Raw genomic sequence first — 22,917 nt, 5'->3', positions numbered from 1 at the left:
CAACATCCTTCGTCACTATCCACAACTCCACCGACCTTAGTGTCGTCTGCAAATTTACTAACCCATCCTTCTACGCCATCATGCAGGTCATTTATAAAAATGACCAACATTGACCCTTGCGGTACACCACTGGTAACTGGTCTCCAGAATGAACATTTCCCATCAACTACCACCCTCTGTCATCTTTCAGCAAGCCAATTTCTGATCCAAACTGCTATGTCTCCCACAATCCCATTCCTCCGCATTTTGTACAATAGCCTACTGTGGGGAACCTTATTGAACGCCTTGCTGAAATCCATACACACCACATCAACCGGTTTACTCTCATCTACCTGTTTGGTCACCTTCTCAAAAGATCTCAATAAGGTTTGTGAGGCACGACCTACCCTTCACAAAACAGTGCTGACTATTCCTAACCAAATTATTCTTTTCTAGATTATTATAAATCCTATCTCTTATAACCTTTTCCAACACTTTACCAACAACCGAAGTAAGGCTCATTGGTCTATAATTACCAGGGTTGTCTCTACTCCCTTTCTTGAACAGGGGAACCACATTTGCTATCCTCCAGCCGTCTGGCACTATTCCTGTAGACAATGACGAGTTAAAGATCAATGCCAAAGGCTCGGCAATCTCCTCCCTGGCTTCCCAGAGGATCCGAGGATAAATCCAATCCGGCCCAGGGGACTTATCTATCTTCACGCTCTGTAGGACTTCTAATACCTCCTCCTTGTGAAGCTCAATCCCACCTAGTCTAGTAGCCTGTATCTCAGTATTCTCCTCGACAACATTGTCATTTACCAGAGTGAATACTGTCGAAAAATATTCATTTGGTGTTTCCCCTATCTCCTGTGACTCCACACACAACTTCCCACTACTATCCTTGATTGGCCCTATTCTTACTCTTGTCATTCTTTTATTCCTTATTTACCTGTAGAAAGTGTTAGTGTTTATCCTGAAAACTTTGGCATATAGGATCAAGGAAAACCCCAAGGTTTTTTACATGTTTGTGAGGAATAAGAAAATAACTAGAGATAGGATAGGGCTGATCAAGGATTGTTAAGGGAATTTGTGCATGGTGCCAAAAGAAATAGGAGAGGCCCTTAATGAATACTTTTCTTCTATATTCACAACTGAGTGGGACTTAGTTGTAGGGGAGGACAGTGTGAAACAGATTGGTAGGCGAGAGGAGGTGGATGCGAGTAAGGAAGATGTACTAGGAATTTTGAGGAACTTGATAGACAAGTCCCCCGGGCCTGATGAGATTTGTCCAAGGATTCTATGGGAAGCGAGGGAAGAGATTGCGGGGCCTTTGGAGATGATATTTTCATCCTCGCTGTCCACAGGTATAGTGCCGGAAGATTGGAGAGAGGCAAACTGCATTCCCTTGTTCAAAAAAAGGAATACGGAAATTAAAGGCCAGTTAGTCTTAGGTCACTGGTGGGAAAATTATTGGAAAGGACTCAGATAGGATTTATGATCACTTGGAAAGGCACGGTTTGAGTTGTGATAGTCAGAATGGATTTGTGAGGGGTAAATCATGCCTCTCAAACCTTATTCAGCTCTTTGAAGAGGTGACCAAACACATGGATGAAGCTGGAGCAGTGGATGTGGTATATATGGATTTAAGTAAAGTGTTTGATAAGATTCCCCAGAGTAGGCTCATGTAGAAGGTAAGGAGTCGTGAGATAGGGGTAAATGTGGTAGGTTATATTCAGAATTGGCTGACCCTTAGAAGACCAAGTGTGGTAATGGATGGAAATATTCAACCTGGTGCTCAGTTACGAGTGGTGTACCATAGGGGTCTGTTCTGGATCCTCTTCTGTTTGTGATTTTTGTAAATGATTTGGATAAAGGAGTGGAAGGGTGAATTAGTAAGTTCGCGGACGATACAAAGGTAGGTAGAATTGTGATTGTGTGGAGGGCTGTTCTAGGTTACAAAGGGACATTAATAGGATGCAGAGGTGTGGCAAATGGGGTGTAACCCTGAAAAGTGTGAGGTGATTCATCTTGGAAGGAAAAATTTGAAAGCAGAATACAGGGTTAATGGAAAGATTCTTGGCAGTGTGGAGGAGCAGAGGGATCCTGGGGTTCATGTCCACAGTTCCCTGAAAGCTAACACCCAGGTGGTTAAAGTTGTTAAGAAGGCATATGGTGTGTTAGCTTTCATTAATAGAGGGATAGAGTTCAAAAGCAGTGAAGTTATGGTCCAGCTATACAAAAGTCTAGTTCGGCCACATCTGGAGTATTGTGTCCTGTTCTGGTCGCCTCTTTACAGGAAAGATGTGGAAGTGTTGGAAAAGGTGCAGAGGAGATTTACCAGGATGTTGTCTGGAATGAATGGAGGGAAGGCCTTACGAGGAAGGGTTGAGAGAGCTAGGGCTTTTCTCTTTAGAACGACGAAGGATGAGAAGTGACTTGATAGAGGTGTTCAAAATGATCAGAGGTATACATAGAGTAGACAGCCAGAGACTTTTTCCTAGGGTGGAGGTAGCTATTATGAGGGGACGTAGTTTTAAAGTGAGTAGAGGTAGATATAGGGGAGACGTCAGAGGTAGGTTCTTAACTCAGAGAGTGGTAGGGGGTGGAATGCATTGCCGGAGAGGGTAATGGAGTTGGCCTCATTAGGGGTATTTAAGCGGCTATTAGATAGACATATGGATGATATTTTAAGGTAGGGGTGGAGGTTAGACAGACCATAGGTTTAGGGTAAAAGTTCGGTGCAACATCGTGGGCCAAAGGGTCTGTACTGTTCTGTGTTCTAAGAGGGTGTTGCTGGCTGGGCAGCATTTATTGCCCATCCCTAATTGCCCACAGGACATTTGAGAATCAACCACATTGCTGCGGGTCTGCAGTCAAACAAGAGAAGGATGGCAGGTTCGTTCTAAGTGACATTAGTCAACCAGCTGGATTTTTCTGATAATGGATTCATGATCATCATTAGATTCTTAATTCCAGATTTTTTTAAAGAATTGAATTCAAATTCCACCATCTGCCATGGTAGAATGTTATCTGGGTCTCTGGATTAACAGTCCAGCGATAACACCACTAGACCACTGCCTCCGCATTGGTTTGTACAGAAACATTTTCCGTTAACAGGACAAATAAAACAAAAAACACATTGGTTTGTTGACTTTATATGTTGATGCATTTAGATCGTTTAAAGTGAACGTCAGCGAGAGAATTGTAATCCAATTTGAATGACACATTAGGTTTTTGAAACAATGCAGAAAAAGATTTACTAACATGGCACAAAGGAAGAGGAACTTTTGGCACTGGGGAGATGAGAGCCATATACGTGATTTCTTTTTTCTGTCCCTTGACATGTCACTTATCCATGCTATAACTAGAGAGACAAGAGGCTAGATTGTTTTTGCTTGCCGAGTCAGTGTGTTTGATTGCAGGCATTTCATCACCATGCTAGATAACGTCGTCAGTGCATCTTGGCTGAAGCATTGGTATTTTGTCCCGCTTGTTATTTAAATGCCTTGGTACGCTGGGGTGGTTGGCATCACTGTTTTTCAGTAGTTTGTATATTGGGTCCAGTTCAATCTATTTGTGGATGGAGTTCTGGTCAGAACGCCACACCTCCAGGAATTCCTTGGCTTGTGCTATTATGGATGTGTTGTCCCAGTCAAATTCGTGTCCTCCTTTGTCTGTATATACTGAGACCAGTGAGAATTGGTCGAGTCTCTTGGTGGCTAGTTGGTGTTCGTGTATCCATATTGTCAGTTTCATTTTCATAAAATCCCTATAGTGTGGAAACAGGCCTTTGGCCCAACAAGTCCACACCGACTCTCAGAGCAGCCCATCCAGACCCATCCCCCAATAGCCTACTTAATCTACACATCTCTGAACACTATGGGCAATTTAGCCTGGCCAGGCCACCTAACCTGCACATCTTTGGACTGTGGGAAGAAACCGGAGCACTTGCAGGAAGCCCACGCAGGCAGTGGGAGAATGTGCAAATTCCGCACAGTGTCCTGAGGGGAGAATTGAACCCATGTCCATGGTGCTGTGAGGCAACAGTGCTAGCCACCGTGTCACCCCTGCCAGGTTGGCCTATATAATGTTCCTCAGTCCTAGCATGGTATCTTGTATATTACATTGGGTTTGTTGGTTGTGGGTATGAGATTGTTTGCATTCATCAGTTGCTGTGCCAGGGTGGTTGTTGGTTTGTGGGCCACCCTGATACTGAGGGCATTTGAATAGTTTTGTGGTCATCTCTGATATACCTCTGTAAGAGTAGGGTGACTAGTGTGTCTAGCTGTGTTGTGTCATCTCGTTCTGGCATGTTGTGGAGGTATATGCTTTTTGGGTATCCGTTCCTTTTAAAAACTCTGTATAAGTGCTCCTGTTCTGCTTTGCGCAGTTCGAGGTTGCTGCAGTGCATTGTGGCTCGTTTGAATAATGTCCTGATGCAGCTCCATTTATGGATATCAGGTTGGTTGCTGGTGTAATTGAGTACCTGGTCCGTATGGGTGCTCTTTCTGTATACATAGGTCAGGAGCTCTCTTGTTCTTGTGTTCCACCATTCCATTTAAAGGGTAGTCTGTTATCGTTCTCTTTGTGAATTTTATTATGGTAAGGATGTTGTTCATAAGTTGGTGGTTGTCTTCTATTCTTATGTGTTTGATAATCACAAAAGTGTCATCTACATATTTGAGCCAGAGTTTGGATTGGATAGTGGGGAGTGCTGTCCATTCTGGCCTTTGCATTACTGTGTCTGTTATCAATCCTGATGTTAGGGATCGCATTGCTGTTCCATTGATTTGTTTGAATATATGTTCATTGAAGGTAAAGCGAGTTGTGAGGCACAGATCCAGCAGCTTCAGGGTGCTGTCCTTGTTGATGCTGTTGGTGTCGTCGGGTATCTGCCTTCCTGAATTGTCCAGCAGTGTGGCAATTGTCTCTTTGGCTAGATTGCTGTTTATGGATGTGAATAGTGCTGTTATATCGAACGATATCATTATGTCATCCTTGTTTGTTTTGGTGTCCTTGATGTTGAAGAATTCATGGGAGGAGTGGATAATGTTGTCTACTAAGTATTTCAGTTTCCATTGTAGTTCTTTGGCTAGTCTATATGTTGCCCTACCTAGTAGTGAGCCAGTAGGTCTGAGGGGGACTTGTGTACCTCCGGGAATCTGTAGAGGTGGGGTATGTTGGATCCCTCTGCTTCATTTTATGGAGTCTGCCTTGCTGATATCTCCCGAGTTGTGTAATTTCTTCAGGGTCGTTGCAATCCAATTGTCTAATTGTGGTGTTGGGTGTATCACCGCCTACCCGTGGTATGTTAGTTTTCTTGAATCATTGGCCTCGATTAAGGATTACTGTCATGTATCCTTTGTCGACCGTTGTTCAAACGAGCCACAACACACAGCAGCAATCTGGAGTTGTGCAAAGCAAAACAGGAGCACTTCTACGCAGTTTTCAAAAGGAATAAATGTCCCAAAAGCATAATCCTCCATTACCTCTGTGACACACCACAACAAGAAGAAACAACACAGCCAGACACTAATTACCCTACTGTATATCAGAGATGACCACAAGACTACTCAAATGCCGTAGGCATCATGGTAGCTCACAAACCAACAACCACCCTACAACAGCTTCTGACGAATGGAAAGGATACCATACCTGCAACCATCAAAACCAATGTAATATACAAAATACCATGCAAGGACTGTGAGAAGCATTACATAGGCCAAACTGGAAGAAAACTGTTAATAAGGATACACGAACACCAACTAGCCACTAACAGATTTAACCAATTCTTACTGATTTCAATACACATGGACAAAGAAGGACACAAATTCGACTGGCACAGCACATCCATAATAGCACAAGCCAAACAGAGACATGCCTGGGAATTCCTGGAGGCATGGTGTTCCGACCAGAACTCCCAACAACAAACACATTGAACTGAACCTAAAAAACTAACCACTGAAAAACAGAACTGGAAGTGATGCCAACCACCCCAGCAAACCGAAGCGCATAAATAACACATGGGACAGAACACCAATGTTTCACCGGAGATGCAGTGATGGTAACTAACAGAGTGGCGAAACATCTGTGATCAAACACCCTGGCTTGGTGAAGAATTCTACAACCGCCTCCACAACCTGAACTACAAATCTTCTCAAACTTTGGGCTAGTTGTTCGCTTAGTAAAACAAAAAGTGACTTTGATCAAATTATTGTGTTACTGCAGATAAAAGGATTTTTTTTGCTCACAGTATTGTGGTAGATTGGAAACCACTAGAACAATATGCATCATACAACAGCATATCCCTTTGGCATCTTTTAGAACCACGTGTTGATAGTTGATACACAGTTGATACTGAACCGCATAGGGGATGCTATGGCAGACAGCCAAAAGATGGGCAAAGTTCAAAGGAAAGTATTAGAAAGTATTTCTACTCATCCATTACTGGATTCTAGACTCTATTTTAAGATACTTGGCGAAACAGCCATGAGAATTTCTTTTTCATTCAGTGTGCCAGTGCACTGCTAGAAATGGTGGTGGAAATTGATTCAGTGGTAGCTTTCAAAAGAGATGTAGATAAAATTAGAGAAGTATTCAAACCTCTGGCACAAGATGTAGAAAGAGGAATAATTTGATTGCATCTATGAGGGGTCTTTTGGTAAAACTATGTACTCAATGATTCATTCTCTCTCTCTTTCTCTCTCTCTTTCTCTCTCTCTTTCTCTCTTTCTCTCTCTCTTTCTCTCTCTCTTTCTTTCTCTCTCTCTTTCTCTCTCTCTTTCTCTCTCTCTTTCTCTCTCTCTCTCTTTCTCTCTCTCTTTCTCTCTCTCTTTCTCTCTTTCTCTCTTTCTCTCTTTCTCTCTTTCTCTCTTTCTCTCTTTCTCTCTTTCTCTCTTTCTCTCTTTCTCTCTTTCTCTCTTTCTCTCTCTCTCTCTCTCTCTTTCTCTCTTTCTCTCTTTCTCTCTCTCTTTCTCTCTCTCTCTTTCTCTCTCTCTCTTTCTCTCTCTCTCTTTCTCTCTCTCTCTCTCTTTCTCTCTCTCTCTTTCTCTCTCTCTCTTTCTCTCTCTCTCTTTCTGTCAACCTGTGTGGAAGGGCAAGTGGAAAAAAAAGTTCATGGTCAGGTAGAGGTTCCAAAGTACAGATGATGGTTTCAGCAGCAGAGAAGCTGGGGTGGGGTGAAGATCAACCTAGTTATTGAGAATAGAAATATATAGTCTTGATGAAGCAAAGGATAAGAAATCAGAAACCACACTTGACGTCAAATAGATGTAGTGGAAGGGAGTTTCTCAAAATGGAGAATTGTACCAGTGGTGTTCCACATGGATCGGTGTTGGGACCACTGTTGTTTGTGATATACATAAATGATCTGGAGGAAGGTATAGATGGTCTGATTTGCAAGAATGCAGGCGACACTAAGACTGGTGGAGTGGCAGATACTGAAGGCGACTGTCGGAGATTGCAGCAGAATATAGATAGATCAGAGAGTTGGGCGGAGAAATGGCAGATGGAGTTCTATCCAGGCAAATGGAAGATGATGCATTTTGGAAGATCCAATTCAAAAGTAAGCTATACGATAAGTGGAAAAGCCCTGGGGAAAATTGATGCACAGAGAGATCTGAGTGATCAAGTCCATTGTATCCTGAAGGTGGCAATGCAGATCGATAGAGTGATCAAGAAGGCATATGGCATACATTCATTCATCAGATGGGGTATTGAGTATGAGAGTTGGCAGGTCATGTTACAATTGTATAGGACTTTGGTAGATAAAAGATAGGGAATTATAGGCCGGTTAACTTCTGTTGTGGGGAAAATGCTTGAATCTATCATTAAGGAAGAAATAACAAGACAGTTAGATAGAAATTGTCCCATTGGGTCGATGCAGCATGGGTTCATGAAAGGCAGGTCACGCTTGACTAATTTGCTGGAATTCTATGAAGAAATTACAAGTGCAGTGGACAACGGGGACCCAGTCGATGTGCCTCAAAAAGGCATTCAACAAAGTGCCGCCCAAAAGGCAGCTGCATAAGATAAAGGTGCATGGTGTTACAGGCAGTGTATTGGCATGGATCGAGGACTGGTTGATCAACAGGAAGCAAAGAGTGGGAATAAATGCGTGTTTTCTTGGTTGGCGAGCAGTGGCTAGTGGTGTGCGTCAGGAATCAGTGCTGGTGCCGGAATTGTTTACAATTTACATAGATGATTGGGGACCATATGTAATGTGTCAAAGTTTGTGGATGACTTGAAGATGCATGGTAGAGCAAAAGGGTGCAGAGGACTCTAAAAGTTTGCAGAGGGATGTAGATAGTTTGAGTGACTGGGCAAAAGTCTGGCAGATAGAGTTCTATGTTTGTAATTTGAAGTCATCTGTTTTGGTAGGAAAAACCATAAAAGGGGCTATATTTATTTATTTTTCTTCATTCACGGCATGAGGACGTCACTGGCTAGGCAGCATTTATTGCCCATCTCTAATTGCCTCCAGGGCTGTTAAGAGTCAACTACATTGCTGTCAGCCTGGAGTCACGTGTAGGCCAGATCAGGTAAGCATGGCACTTTCTTTCCTTGCAGGACATTCGTGATCCAGATGGGTGTTTTCAACAATTGAAAATGGGTTCACGGTCACCATTAGATTCTTAATTCCGGGTATTTATTGAATTCAAATTCTAACATCCGCTATGGCGAGATTCGAACTTACGTCCCCACATTTTCTGTGTCTCTGGATTAACAGTCCAGCAAAAATACCACTCAGCCATTGCCTTCCCTTACTTGAACGGTAAAATATTGCAGCATGCGGAGGAACCTGGGTGTCCTTGTGCCTCAATCACAGAATGTTGGTTTGCAGGTGTAGCAGGTAATTAAGGCAAATGGAACATTGTCCTTCATTGTTAGAGGGATTTAATTTGGAAGCAGGGAGATTATGTTGCAGCTGTATAGGGTGCTGAAGAGGTCATACCTGGAGTAATGTGTGCAGTTTTGGTCTCTTCACTTGAGAAAGGATGCACTGGCACTTGAGAAGGTGCAGAGGAAATTCACTAGGTTGATTCCAGAGTTGAGAGTGTTGGATTATGAGGAGAGATTGAATAGACTGGGATTATATTCATTGGAATTTAGGAGAATGAGTGGGGATAGTATAAAAAAAATAAAATTATGAAAGGAATGGATAAGATAGAAACAGGGAGGATGTTTCTGCTGGCGAGTAAAGCAAGAGGGCGTAGCCTCAAAATTAGGGGGAGCAGATTAAGGACTGAATTGAGGAGGAATTTCTCCACCCAAAGGGTTGTGAATCTGTGGAATTCCCTGCCCAGTGAAATAGTTGAGGATACCTCATTGTTTTTAAAGCGAAGATAGATAATTTTTCGAACAGTAAAGGAAATAAGGGTTATAGTGAGAGGGTGAGTACATGGAGCTGAGGTCATGATCTTATTGAATAGTGGAGCAGCCTCGGGAGGCCAATTGCCCTACACCTGTTGCAGGTTCTTATCTTCTTTCATTAGTAGCTTATCACATTTTATATAGTGACAATATTTTAAATTGTATAAAAACAGAAGTTGCTGGAAAGGCTCAGCAAGTCTGGCAGCAGCTGTGAAGAAAAAAATCAGAGCTAATGTTTCAGGTCCAGTGAGCCTTCCTCAGAACATGAACTGTAAACTATTACCTATTTCTTTATCTCTCTACTATTCTATGAAGTAGTGCGTTTTTTTCTTAAATCCCCCATTTCTCTTACTACTTATACCCAAGCTTTTTTTTGTACCTAATAAACAAAAACAGAAATTGCTAGAATAGCTCAGCAGGCCTGGCAGAATCTGTGGAGAGAAATTAGTGTTAATGTTTCAGGTTGAGTGCCCCTTCCTCAGTATCTATGTATCTTGGTACCTAGGATGTCGGCATGTATGGCAACATTATGGACTTTAGACTGTACTCCTGTACTCGTACAGATGACAATAAAATCGAACATCTAAACTGAAATCTAAACTTGCTAAGCACAATCCCATTGGACTTCATGGGAACTTGCATTTCTTTTGTATATTTTGAGATTTTGACTCATTAGTGAAGTGAGACTATTGCTCTTTCATTCAGTACAATCAAATTTGATGTTGAGATACCAATTTCAGAGGAGTTACTTGAATTTCAAAGAGCAAAATGTGAATAAAATTAAACCAGCCAGTGGACTGTTGAATTATGGACCCCAGTGGTAAGTGTATGATGAGTTTGAGCGCCATTAGATATGTTCATCCCAAAGAACTGGCTCAACCATTGTCACCAGACTTAAATAGCTAATTTCAAGCTGTGTCTCTTGCACAATCATTCTGTTTGTAGCCAAATGTGGTGTATAATGATGTGAATGTTTTTGAGCGACAGTTGTCATAATTAATTATTTACTCGAGAAAAGGTACTGGAAGTTTATATATTTGGACAAACGTTTAAGGTGGAAAATTGTGCCATGTGGAGCCATTATTTCAAACACTTTATTCTTGTACTCCTGAATGCAGGTTCACCAGTTCAGTAACAAGTCGACAGAGATGGCTCTCCGAGTAGCTTCCCTTGATTACCTGGGAACCGTGGCAGCACGGCTGAGAAAAGATGCTGTATCCTGCAAAATGGACCGGGAGTCAATTGATCGGATACTCAAACAGGTGGGAGGGAGGTTTGGATGGTCACTTCTTGGGGAACAAAAGTGCTGATCGGTCTTATGGAGTGTGTAGGAGCAGTACATTACAAGTTATCATACATTCCACTGACAAGGCCATAATATTCAGTCCTGGGGAGGCCAATGTCATGTCTTGGGAGAGGTGGAAATGTTTGGGAATGTATAGGACTCACTGGAGTTGATGTGTTTCTGTTGGGAGTTCAAATGTTTATTTAAAAGGTAATGGACTATTGAACCAGACCCATCCATGCCAACATATGATTGATTGGGTGAGAGACACAGTAAACCAAACTTAAAACTCAGGTTTTTCCCTACATAATGGTCTGAGGAATTAATCTCCAAACCCTCAAACAGTTGCACATAGTCTTACCATGGCTCTGAATTCACTGTCATATGCTTGTTGAAGAGAGGTGATGTGCACCTCAGCTCATGTTTGAAGTTGTACAGCAAATCACCATTCAACACAAGAGTAAGCAGTCTACTTCAGAGATCTACCATTCTCTGGGAGAAGTACCACCTTCTGGTATCTAATCAGAACCTAGCCCTTTCATAACTTATTGAAATAAATTCTCTACTTGAACTCAATTTGTTCCTTTCATCTTATCTTATTAATTCAATTTGGAAAACTCCTGAGTCTACATTTAGAGCTATAAAGAACAAAAAGTGCAGAAGAAACTCAGCTGGCAGCTAGTTCAGCATTTATCACTCATTCCTAATTATTCTTTTGAGAAGGTGATGAGCTGTATATTTTAAAGCATTCAGCCGACTCAAGTGTCTTCAGAATAGAATGCCTAGATTTCTTTCTGACCACTTCTAATTCTGGTCATACCTGTGTAGTTGATGTATTGAGCAATGGCCACATGAAATATGCAAAATCCTGTACTATTCCAAATTAAATATTACTTCCCCATTATAAATGGCCAAGCTCAAGCAGCAGTCAAGCAAAGCCTATAATTGTACTTTCACGGATCTGTATCAGATCATACTTCCAACACATTTCTCTAGTCATAGCAATAGATTAGTCACAGCATGGAAAACAGAAAATAGGAGCAGAAATAGGCCATTCAGCTCTCAAGCCTGCTAAGCCATTTAGTAAGATCCTGGCTGATATCCTAATCAGTACCGTATTCCCACCATTTCCCTGTACCTTTTGATTTCTTTATCTATAAGAACTATGTTTGTTCTTGAAAACATTCGATGTTTTGGCTTCACCCGCTTTCTGTGACACAAGGAGAACATTTGTTTCATCGCTACCATGTCAGCTCTTAAACCATCCCAGTCAATTCAGTTGTTTTTTGCTCAAGCCCTGCCAGTTTATTCCTTTCTCAAGTACCCACTAGAGTTTCTTTTAAAACCATTCATTGGTTCTACTTGGTCCGCCACTCAATGGCACAATTCTAGGTTATCAGTGTCACTATGTAGAGAAAGGTTTTTCCTACATTTTCCCACCTTCATCTCCTGCTCCTTTACCCATTCTGCTAGCAAGAAGCTATTTCCTTTTTATCTAGTAAGATCATAAGATACCGAAACACACACAAACCATTCTGCTCATCATTTGATCGTGGCTGATGTGTTTCTCATACCGAATCTCCTGCCTTCTCCCAGTAAACTTTGATTCCCCTTACTGATCAAGAACCAATCTATGTCAATCTTAAATTCAATCAATGACTTGGCCTCCACCATCTTTTGCAGCAGTGAGTCTCCCAGTTTCATCACCCACTGGCTGAAAAATATTACTCGCCATCGCATCCGTAGGTCTCTGTTAAATTTCTCCTCGATCTCCTTTCCTCCAAGGAGAATAACTGCTCCAACCTTGTCAACCTAGCCTTGTAATTAAACTCCACCTTCTCAAATTACTCTGGTATGTCTCTTCTGCATCTTTGACCTTTGCATGTTTCCTAAAGCATGGTGACCAGAACTGGATGCAGTCTTTGATTTGGGACCTAACTAGAGCTGTGAAAATGTTCGGAGTAATGTCCTGCTTTTGTACTCAATGTCTTTATTTATGAAGCTCAAAATCCAGTTGCTTTTTGGAAGAACGATGGACTCAATTCTCACCGTCACTCTCTCCGACCCTGCACACATTTTAGAGCAAGATAACGAAATGTGGAGCTGGATGAACACAACAGGCCAAGCAGCATCTTAGGAGCACAAAAGCTGACGTTTCGGGCCTAGACCCTTCATCAGAGAAATTTCCTGATGAAGGTTCTAGGCCCGAAACGTCAGCTTTTGTGCTCCTAAGATGCTGCTTGGCCTGCTGTGTTCATCCAGCTCCACACTTTGTTATCTTGGATTCTCCAGCATCTGCAGTTCCCATTATCTCTGAACACACTTCAGAGCAGTGCTTTGGTTTTCCCGTCCTATTCCTTCTGCCAATTTGCATTGTGCCCATACTTTTCTGCAATGGTACATGAGATAAGGTATGAGATATTCTTCCATGAGCACGGATCATTACACAGAATAGTTCAGAGTTGTTACAGCACAGAATAATACCATTCACCCATCATGTCAGTATCGTTGCCCATAGAAGCAATTTGCTTGTGGAAGTTCCCTACTTTCTACCTGGAGTACTGCATGTTGTTGTTCCTTTTCCGCTAACAAGACCATAAGAGACAGGAGCAGATGTGGGCTATTCAACCCATTGAGTCTGCACCATTATTCACAGAGATCATGATCGATTCGTTAATCCTCAACTCCACTTTCTTGCTTTTCCTCTCGATTCTTTTATGAATGATCACTAATTCTCAAATATTCTTAATGACTCAGCCTCTGTTGTAAAGAATTCCCATACTGACTACCCTGGGATTTAAAAAATTGCTCCTCAACTCTCTTAAATGCATGACCCTTACTTATGAATGATGACCTCTGGTCCTAAATTCTCCCGCAAGCTGAAACAACCTCTCTAGTTTACCTTGTCAAGTCCCTTAAACGTTTTGTATGTTTTAGTAAAGTTGCTTCTCATTCTTCTAAACTCCAATGAGCCCAAACCCAACCTACACAACTTCTCCTTATTATAAAATTCCTGCATATCCAGTGAACTTTTTCGGGACTTCTTTCAATGCCATTTTATCTTTCATTATATAAAGAGGACCAAAAATATTCATGGTATTCCTTATTTCAGCACTCTGATTTTCTTTAGTTAGCCAATCCTTCATCTGTGAAAATATATTTGTACCAACACCAACGTTCTCTCTATGCAGTGCGGCCAAGCAGGGACTCTGAGGTTCCATAACACAACAAACGGCATGCTGACACATCGGTTTCCAGTTGCAGAAGCTGCTGCTGCACACAGACCTTGGAGGTCTGTTCAGCAACAGTAAAATTTGCAGGAATGTAGCCCAATAACCTGGCTGTTATTAAGTAATCTTGTATTCAGCACCTTATGCCTTTTATAAAGCCAAATATACTACACATACTGATTCCTGTTTATCCACTGTGTTTATTACCATCTCAAAGGATTCTAATAAATTTGTTGGATATGGTTTTCCCTTCGTGAAGCTGTACTGATGCTGCTTTATCATATTATATATTTTAAAATGCATTCTTTATAATATACTCGGGAATTTTTCCAATAACAGACATTGAGCCAACTCTTTTGTAATTACCTGGCTTTGTCTCCTTTCTTAAAATATTGTGTTATGCAGTCAGCTCTCTGGTCGTCTGAGATTTTTTCAGATCTTAAGGATTATTGGAAGATGACTACCAGTATCTATGACTATGCACTAAATAATTCTTGTAATTTACTGAGATGCACAGCCTTTAGCCCCATTATTTCCCAAGTACTAAATTTTTCTAGTTATAGTGTTTATTTCTCCCTCCCTTTAGCCCCTTGATTATTTAGTATCTTTGGAACGCTGTTACCTTTTTTTAATGTATTCTTCCGGATGTAGGCATCTCTGGTTAGGCCAGCATTTATTGCCCATCCCTAATTCCCCAGAAGGCAGTTAAGAGTCAACCACATCGCTGTGGGCCTGGAATCACATAGGCTAGACCAGGTAAGGACAGCACATTTCTTCCCTCAAGGATGTTAATGAACCTGAAGGGTTTTTCAGACAATTGGCAATGGTTTCATAGTCATCGATTAGACTCTTAATAATAGATTTTGCAAAAATAAATTCAAATTTTGCCAGCTTCCCCAGAACATGGTCTGGATGACTAGATGAGTGATTATACCACTAGGCCAGCACCAAATCTACCATGAAGACTGCATAGTACTTATTCAATTCCTCTGCCATTTCCTGGCTTCCCATTGCTGGTTTAATCTGAAGGTTTATTTGAACCTTTGTTACCACTTTTGGCTTTTATAACTTCTGCAAACCTCTGATTTTTTGCTGCCAAACTCATTTTCCCCACTCGAATCCATGTACCTCTACCTTCATTCCTTTGTAATCACCATTATTTAAGTTTAGCACTGTTGTTTTAGATCCAAGTTTCTCACTGTCACATTGATTGTTGCATTCTACCATGTCATTGTCTCCGTTTCTTCAGGCATCTTGTACTGTTCAGTTTCTTAAATTTGTATAAGTATACAATGCTCAATCCAAAATAGCCTGTTCCACAAAATATTGTTCAAGCACCTGGCCCAAATACATGCTATGAATTCTTCCTTGTGGCTACCTCTACCAATTTTAGTTTTCTAAGCTATCTGAATATTCAAGTCACCCATATTATAATATTGCCTTTTTTACATGTCTTCATTATGCCCTGATTCATTCTTTGTTGTGTAGAATAGCCACTGTTAGGGGGCCTATACGTTCATCCCACCAGTCTATTCTACATCATCTGATGCTAGATAATTCCTTGCTATCTTATTTCTTCCACCCTGCATTAAAAAAGCTACCCCACCACCCTTTCCTTGCCTGCCCTTTCACAAATTTCTGTACCCCTGATTATTCAGTTCCCAACTTTGATCTCTTTGTAACCATGGATTGATAATTGCTACGAAAATTGTGCCCAATAACCTCTACTTTTGCCATTAATTCATTTATTTTATTGAATATTGTGTATTTAAATAAAAAGCCATAGGATTTGCTTTTTTACCCTTTTCTCCCTTGACCCCATTTGTTGCTTTTTGTTTGCATTTTGCCGCCTCTAGCGCTACTCTGGGTACCGTAGTCTAAATTGCTACCCTGCAATGCTGCCATATCTTCTTTGCTTTGTAAGTCTTTGGGTTGTGTGCACAGCCCAGACCAAAACAGAAGCCAGCTGCAGAAAGGCTGCCAACATCATCAAAGACCCCTTCCACCCATCTAATCTTCTTCTACAACCTCTTCTGTCAAGCAGAAGATATGGAAGCTCAGACATATGCACCAACGGGTTCAAGAACAGCTTCTTTGCTGCCGTTATTAGACTAACGAATGGACTCTCTAGCTTAAAATAATGTTGATTTTTCTTTCCATACCCCCTGTGCAGTGCAACCTGTATGGCTCACTCTGTCTAAGCACCCTATGATCAGAATGTCCTTATTTATTACGATCTGCCCGTACTGCTTGCAAACAAAGCTTGTCACTGAAATTGGGTGCACGTGATCAAATCAGATCTATTCCACAACTGGAGTTTAATAGACAGCGGTTGATTAAATGACCATCTAATATGGAAGCATAGAAGGTAGAAGGAGACCTTTCAGCCCTTTGAACTTGCTCCGCCATTCATCGCAATCTTGGCTGATTGTTCAACTCAATAGCCAAAACAAGGTTTTTGAGAAGATTTGTAGCTCGGGTTGTTGATGTGGTTATTGACTTGCTCACTGAGCTGGTAAGTTTGTTTGCAGCTCAGTGAGCATGTCAACAACCTGAACTACAAGTCTTCTCAAAAACCTTGAATACCTACGCTCGCAATGTGCTCAAACTAGCCCAACAATGGAACTGAGCGCCACCTGCAAGCAACTTCACTTCCTACATGAATGCATCAGAAAACAGGTACTGCCACACAGTGTAAAATAGAAGCCACTGCTAATCAACCCACAAGCGCGGAAAACAGAACGTCTGCAGAATGCTACCAGTAATGATTAATGATGCCCAAGACTGCTTTCACAAATATGACTGGGAAATTGTATGCCAAAAAACTTTTTAATCAAACTCGGCCAGCCAAGAGTGCTCCACAACACTACAATGAGCCATTACCATGAAACAACAGAAGACCAAGACCAAGAAGGGACATGCCTTACAGGAAAAACTGACGAAACTTAGATAACAATGACACAGACAATGCAGACACTTGGATAAGGATCCTTTCTAACTGGCCATCCTCAGACACCGAAAAAGCCGTCCTGGTACTAAACTACACATCACAGAGATGCTAATAAAACTGACCTCCTAGCTGCGCTGGAATCCATGTTAAAAAACAATAGACTCTCCGAAGAAACCCAGCAAACTGTCAAGACCAATAGTAGCCCTAATCCACAGCAGGTGGAGTGAAGAGAACACATTCAGCGCTCTACTGAGGAAAGCCCTACAAGGACTGGAGAGACAGGAATATAGCAATCTTACCAGCGGCAAAGGCATATGATTGTCATTCTAAACAGAACATAATACATCAAGAAACTGAACACTTTACTGGCAGATGCTATCAACCAACAGACGGCGACAAAACCAAAACCACAAACTAGAAAAATCCTCCGACACTTCCGCCATCTGCAATCCGAACCCACTACCAAAGACACTTTTCCCTCCCCACCCTTATCTGCCTTCCGGAGGGACCACTGTCTCGGTGACTCTCTTGTCCGCCCAAACCCCTCCAGCCCCACCACACCCAGCTACGCCTGCCCCTTCACCTCCCCCCTCACCCCCATCCCAGGCCCCAAGAAGATTTTTTACATCAAGCACTTGTTCACCTGCGCATCTGCTAATGTGGTATACAGCATCCGCTGTTGCCGTTGTGGCCTCCTCTACATCGGGGAAGCCAAGCGGAGGCTGGGGGACTGCTTTGTGGAACACCTACGCTCGGTTCGCACTAAACAACTGCACCTCCCAGTTGCGAACCATTTCAATGCCCCCTCCCATTCCGCATATGACATGTCCATCCTGGGCCTTCTGCAGTGCAACAATGATGCTACCCAAAGGTTGCAGGAACAGCAACTCATATTCTGCTTGGGAACCCTGCAGCCCAATGCTATCAATGTGGACTTAACAAGCTTCAAAATCTCCCCTCCCCCTTCCTCATCCCAAAATCAGCCCAGCTCATCCCTGCCTCCCTAACCTGTCCTCCCACCTCAAGCCCCACCCCCATCTCCTACCTACTGACCTTATCCCACCCCCTCGATCCTTCCGTCCTCCCTGGACTGACCTATCTCCATCCTACCTCCTCACCTACACTCTCACCGTTACTGGCTCCACCCCTACCTCTCTTTGACCTGTCTGCCTCTTCTCCATCTATCCTTTCCTCTATCCATCTTCAATCCACCTCTCACTCTTTATTTCAGAACGCCCTTCCCCTCCCCCATTTCTGAAGAAAGGTCTAGGTGCGAAACGTCAGCTTTCCTGCTCCTATGATGCTGCTTGGCCTGCTGTATTCATCCAGCTCTACACCTTGTTAACTGGAAAATCGTACTATAACCACCATGAGCCTACATAAAATAGGTGAAATTAACAAATTTGATTACCAGAGAATGAAACCAGAGGGATCAAACACACCCTACTTCAATGGACTCCCTGAATACACAAGCCGAATACACAAGCTCAGACCCGCAGTCTCACTTACAAGTGCACTGACATACAGACTAGTGGAAGAACTACAAAGGAGACTGAAACACCTCAAACCACTCCATCGAAGAATTCCTCAACATCATCAAGGAAGCCAAAATAGATGAGGATGAGATCATGGTCTCCTTCGATGTGAATGCATTTGCCTCCATAAACGTCTCCCAAGCTAAGGAAACACTAACCTCTCTACAAGACAGACCAAGGATACAGACACCGTCAGCAAAGATGGCACCCTCAAACTAGGGGATCTGTGCCTCACAACCCACTTCACCTTCAATGGAAAGGTATCCGGACAAATCAGCAAAACACCCGGGGGATCACTGATATCAGGATTTATAGCAGAAGCCATAATGCAAAGACTGTCATGGACAGCCTTTCTCACCATCCAACCAAAACTATGGATCCGCTTTCTCCTTATCAAATCCTGTAGATTGGAGGAAACCCACTACTCAAACAACATCCTCACTGGCATAGAATTCATCAGGGAAGAGGATAGCAACAACAGACTTCCCTTCCTGGACGTAATGGTCAGCACGTAAGGCCAACGATGAGCTCTAGACCAGCATACACAGGAAGGTAATGAATGAGGATCAAGTACAATAGCGATCATCCCAGTACCCACAAATGGAGCTGCATGAAAATGCTGGTCAAACGAGCTGCAACACACTGCAGCATTCCAGAGCTGCGCGAAGCCAAGGAAGAACACCTGTAGAGCATTGTTAGACACAGTGGTTACCCGAAAAGTGTAGTCGGCCAGTACCTTCACAACAAACCATAACAGGAAGACATAGCACATCCAGAGACACTAGTTGCCCTACCGTTCATTAAGGACACATCGAAATGACCACCAGATTACTCTGCCCCCAAGGAATCACGACAGCCCATAAATAGTAGCTATTGAAGAGAATTAAGGATCCGACAACCACAACTAACAGACTGCAAGTAAACTTAACAGCTCAGCAAGCAAGTCAATAACTACAATAGCTTAATCCTGCTTTCTCCCCATAACCTTTGATCCCATTTGCCCCACGTACAATATCTTGCTGCCTCTTGAATACATTCGTGGTTTTGGCATCAGCTGCTTCTTGTGGTAATGACTTCCACAGGTTCACCACTCTTTGGGTGGAAAAAAAGCCTCTTCTCGTCTGTCCTAAATAGTTTTCCCCAATTCCGCAGACTGTAACCCCGGCTCTGGAAATTCCCACCATTGGGTACATCCTTCCTGCATCTACCCTGTCTGGCCCTGTTAGAATTTTATAAGTCTCTGAGATCTCCCCTCAATCCTCTGAACTCCAGTGAAAATGATCCTAACCTAGTCAATCTCTCCTCCTATATCGGTCCCACAACCCCTGGAATCAGCCTGGTAAACTTTTGCTGCACTCCTTGACAGCAGGAACATCCTTCCTCAGAAAAGGATACCAAAATTGGATGCCATATTCCAGATGTGGCCTCACCAAGGCCCTCTATAACTGCAGCAATGCATTCCCTGTTCCCGTACTTGCAACCTCTGGCAATGAAAGCCAACATACCATTTGCCTTCTTTCCTACCTGCTGCACCTGCATGCTTATCCGGGGTGGGATTAGACAGCCATGGCTGACAAAGGAAGTCAGGAAATGTATCAAAGAAAAATAGACAGCCTATAAAGTGGCCAAGAGCACTGGAAAATCAGAAGATTGGGAAGGCTTCAAAAACAAACAGAGGATAACAAAGAGAGCAATAAGGAAGGAGAGGATCAAATATGAAGGTAGGCTAGGTAGTAATATTAGAAATGATAGTAAAAGCTTCTTTCAATACACAAGAAACAAACGAGAGGCAAAAGTAGATATTGGGCAGCTCCAAATTGATGCTGGCAGGCTAGTGATGGGAGGTAAGGAAATAGCTGAAGAACTTTGCGTCAGTCTTCACAGTGGAATACATGAGTAGTATGCCAACAATTAGGGAGAGCCAGGGGCCAGAGTTGAGTATGGTAGGTATTACAAAAGAGAAAGTACTAGAAAAGCTAAAAGGTCTAAAAATTGATAAATCTCCTGGCTCCAGTAGGCTACATCCTAGAGTTCTGAGGAAATAGCGGAGGCTTTGGTCGTGATCTTTCAAAAGTCACTGGAGTCAGGGCAGGTCCCAGATGATTGGAAAATTGTTGTTGTTTAAGAAAGGATCAAGGCAAAGGAAGGAAAATTATAGGCCGATTAGTCTAACCCCGGTAGTTGGTAAAATTCTAGAATCCATTGTCAAGGATGAGATTTCTAAATTCCTGGAAGTGCAGGGTCAGATTAGAACAAGTCAGCATGGATTTGGTAAGGGGAGGGTCGTGCCTGACAAACCTGTTAGAATTCTTTGAAGACGTAACAAGGATGTTAGACCAGGTAAACCCAGTAGATGTTATCTATCTAGACTTCCAAAAGGCCTTTGATACGGTGCCTCACGGGAGGCTGCTGAGCAAGGTGAGGGCCCATGGTGTTCGAGGTGAGCTACTGGATTGGATTGAGGATTGGCTGTCTAACAGAAGGCAGAGAGTTGGGATAAAAGGCTCTTTTTCGGAATGGCAACCGGTGACGAGTGGTGTCCCACAGGGTTCAGTGTTGGGGCCGCAGCTGTTCACCTTATATATTAATGATCTGGATGAAGGGACTGGGGACATTCTGGTGAAGTTTGCCAATGATGCAAAGATAGGTGGACAGGCAGGTAGTACTGAGGAGGTGGGAAAGCTGTAGAAAGATTTCGACAGTTTAGGAGAGTGGCCCAGGAAATGGCTGAAATTCAATGTGAGTAAATGTGAGGTTTTGCATTTTGGAAAAAAGAATACAGGCATGGACTATTTTCTAAATGGTGAGAAAATGCGCAAAGCGGAAGTACAAAGGGATCTGGGAGCGTTGGTCCAGGATTCTCTAAAGGTTAACTTGCAGGTAGAGTCCGTAATTAAGAAAGCGAATGTAATGTTGTCGTTTATCTCAAGAGGGTTGGAATATAAAAGCAGCGATGTGCTTCTAAGGCTTTATAAAGCTCTAGTTCGGCCCCATGTAGAATATTGTGTCCAATTTTGGGCCCCACACCTCAGGAAGGACATACTGGCGCTGGAGCATGTCCAGCGGAGATTCACACGGATGATCCTTGGAATGGTATGTTTAATGTAAGATGAACGGTTAAGGATCCTGGCATTGTACTCATTAGAGTTTAGAAGGTTGAGGGGAGATCTAATAGAAACTTAACAAGATAATGTATGGTTTAGAAGGGGTGGTTGCTAGGAAGTTGTTTCCATTAGGCAGGGAGACTGGGACCTGTGGGCACAGCCTTAAAATTAGAGGGGGTAAATTTAAAACTGAAATGAGACAACATTTCTTCAGCCAGAGAGTGGCGGACTTGTGGAATTCATTGCCACGGGATGTTGGATGCCTTCAAGGCAGAAATCGACAAATTCTTGATCTCAGAAGGAATCAAGGGCTACGGGGAGAGTGCAGGGAAGTGGAGTTGAAATGCCCATCAGCCATGATTTAAATGGCGGAGTGGACTTGATGGGCCGAATGGCCTTACTACCACTCCTATGTCTTATGGTCTTACCTTCAATGACTGGTGCATGAGGACACCCAGGTCAATTTACACCCATTCAGTTAATAATATGCCTTATTGTTTTTGCTTCCGAAGTGAATAATTTCGCATATATCCAAATTATCCGGTATCTGCCATTGAGTTGCACACTCACCCAGCATGTCCAGATCATGCTGAAGGATCTCTTCATCCTTGTTACAGTTCATCCTCCCACCCAAATGGGTATCAACTGCAAACTTTGTGACATCTTGTTCCCTTATCCAAATCTTTAATATATATTGTGAATAGCTGGAATTCCAACACAGTTCCCTGTGACACCCCTGTAGTTATTTCCTGCCAACTTGAAAAGTACCAATTAATTCCTACTCCTTGTCTCCTTTCTGACAGCAAGTTTTCTATCCCTCTCAATATACTTCCCCAATCTCATGTGCTTTAATCTTATATAAAATAATCAGAGGGTTAGATAGGGTGGATAGGGAGAGACTTTTTGTGAGGATTGTGATGGTTAGCACGAGGGAGCATAGCTTTAAATTGAGGGATGAAAGATATAGGACAGATGTCAGAGGTGGTTTCTTTACTCAGAGCAGTAAGGGAATGGAACGCTTTGCCTGCAACGGTAGTAGATTCGCCAACTTTAAGTACATTTAAGTCGTCATTGGATAAGCATATGGACATACATGGAATAGTGTAGGTTAGATGGGCTTGAGATTGGTATGATAGGTTGGCACAACATCGAGGGCCGAAGGACCTGTACTGTGCTGTAATGTTCTATGCTCTATGTACAATAGTCTGTTATGTGGGACTTTGTCAAGCACTCTGTGAAAGTCCAAGTATACCACCTGAATTGGCTCCCCCTTGTCAGCTCTACTAGTTACATAAGAACTGGGAGCAGGAGTAGGCCATCCGGCCCTCGAGCCTGCCCCACCATTCAATAAGATCATGGGTGATCTTTTTGAGACTCATCCTCTATTTACCTGCCCACACACCATAACCCTTAATTCCTTTACTGCTCGAAAATTTATCTAGCCTTACCTTAAAAACAT

The 22,917-nt window shown here is 42.6% G+C and overlaps 1 protein-coding gene across 4 annotated transcripts in view; it reads left to right on the top strand.

Moving 5' to 3' along the window:
* LOC125450882 (nipped-B-like protein) overlaps positions 1-22,917 on the top strand; it is a 510,140-nt gene that overhangs the window by 287,370 nt on the left and 199,853 nt on the right. For all 4 annotated transcript variants that reach the window (XM_059644995.1, XM_059644996.1, XM_059644997.1 and 1 more), the window contains one exon: positions 10,473-10,616. In XM_059644995.1, the coding sequence (XP_059500978.1) occupies positions 10,473-10,616 (144 nt within the window). The remainder of the gene's footprint in view (positions 1-10,472; positions 10,617-22,917) is intronic.

This window comes from Stegostoma tigrinum, chromosome 3 (assembly GCF_030684315.1).
Source record: "Stegostoma tigrinum isolate sSteTig4 chromosome 3, sSteTig4.hap1, whole genome shotgun sequence".
NCBI lineage: Eukaryota > Metazoa > Chordata > Chondrichthyes > Orectolobiformes > Stegostomatidae > Stegostoma > Stegostoma tigrinum.
This window is presented reverse-complemented; position numbering and strand designations above follow the sequence as displayed.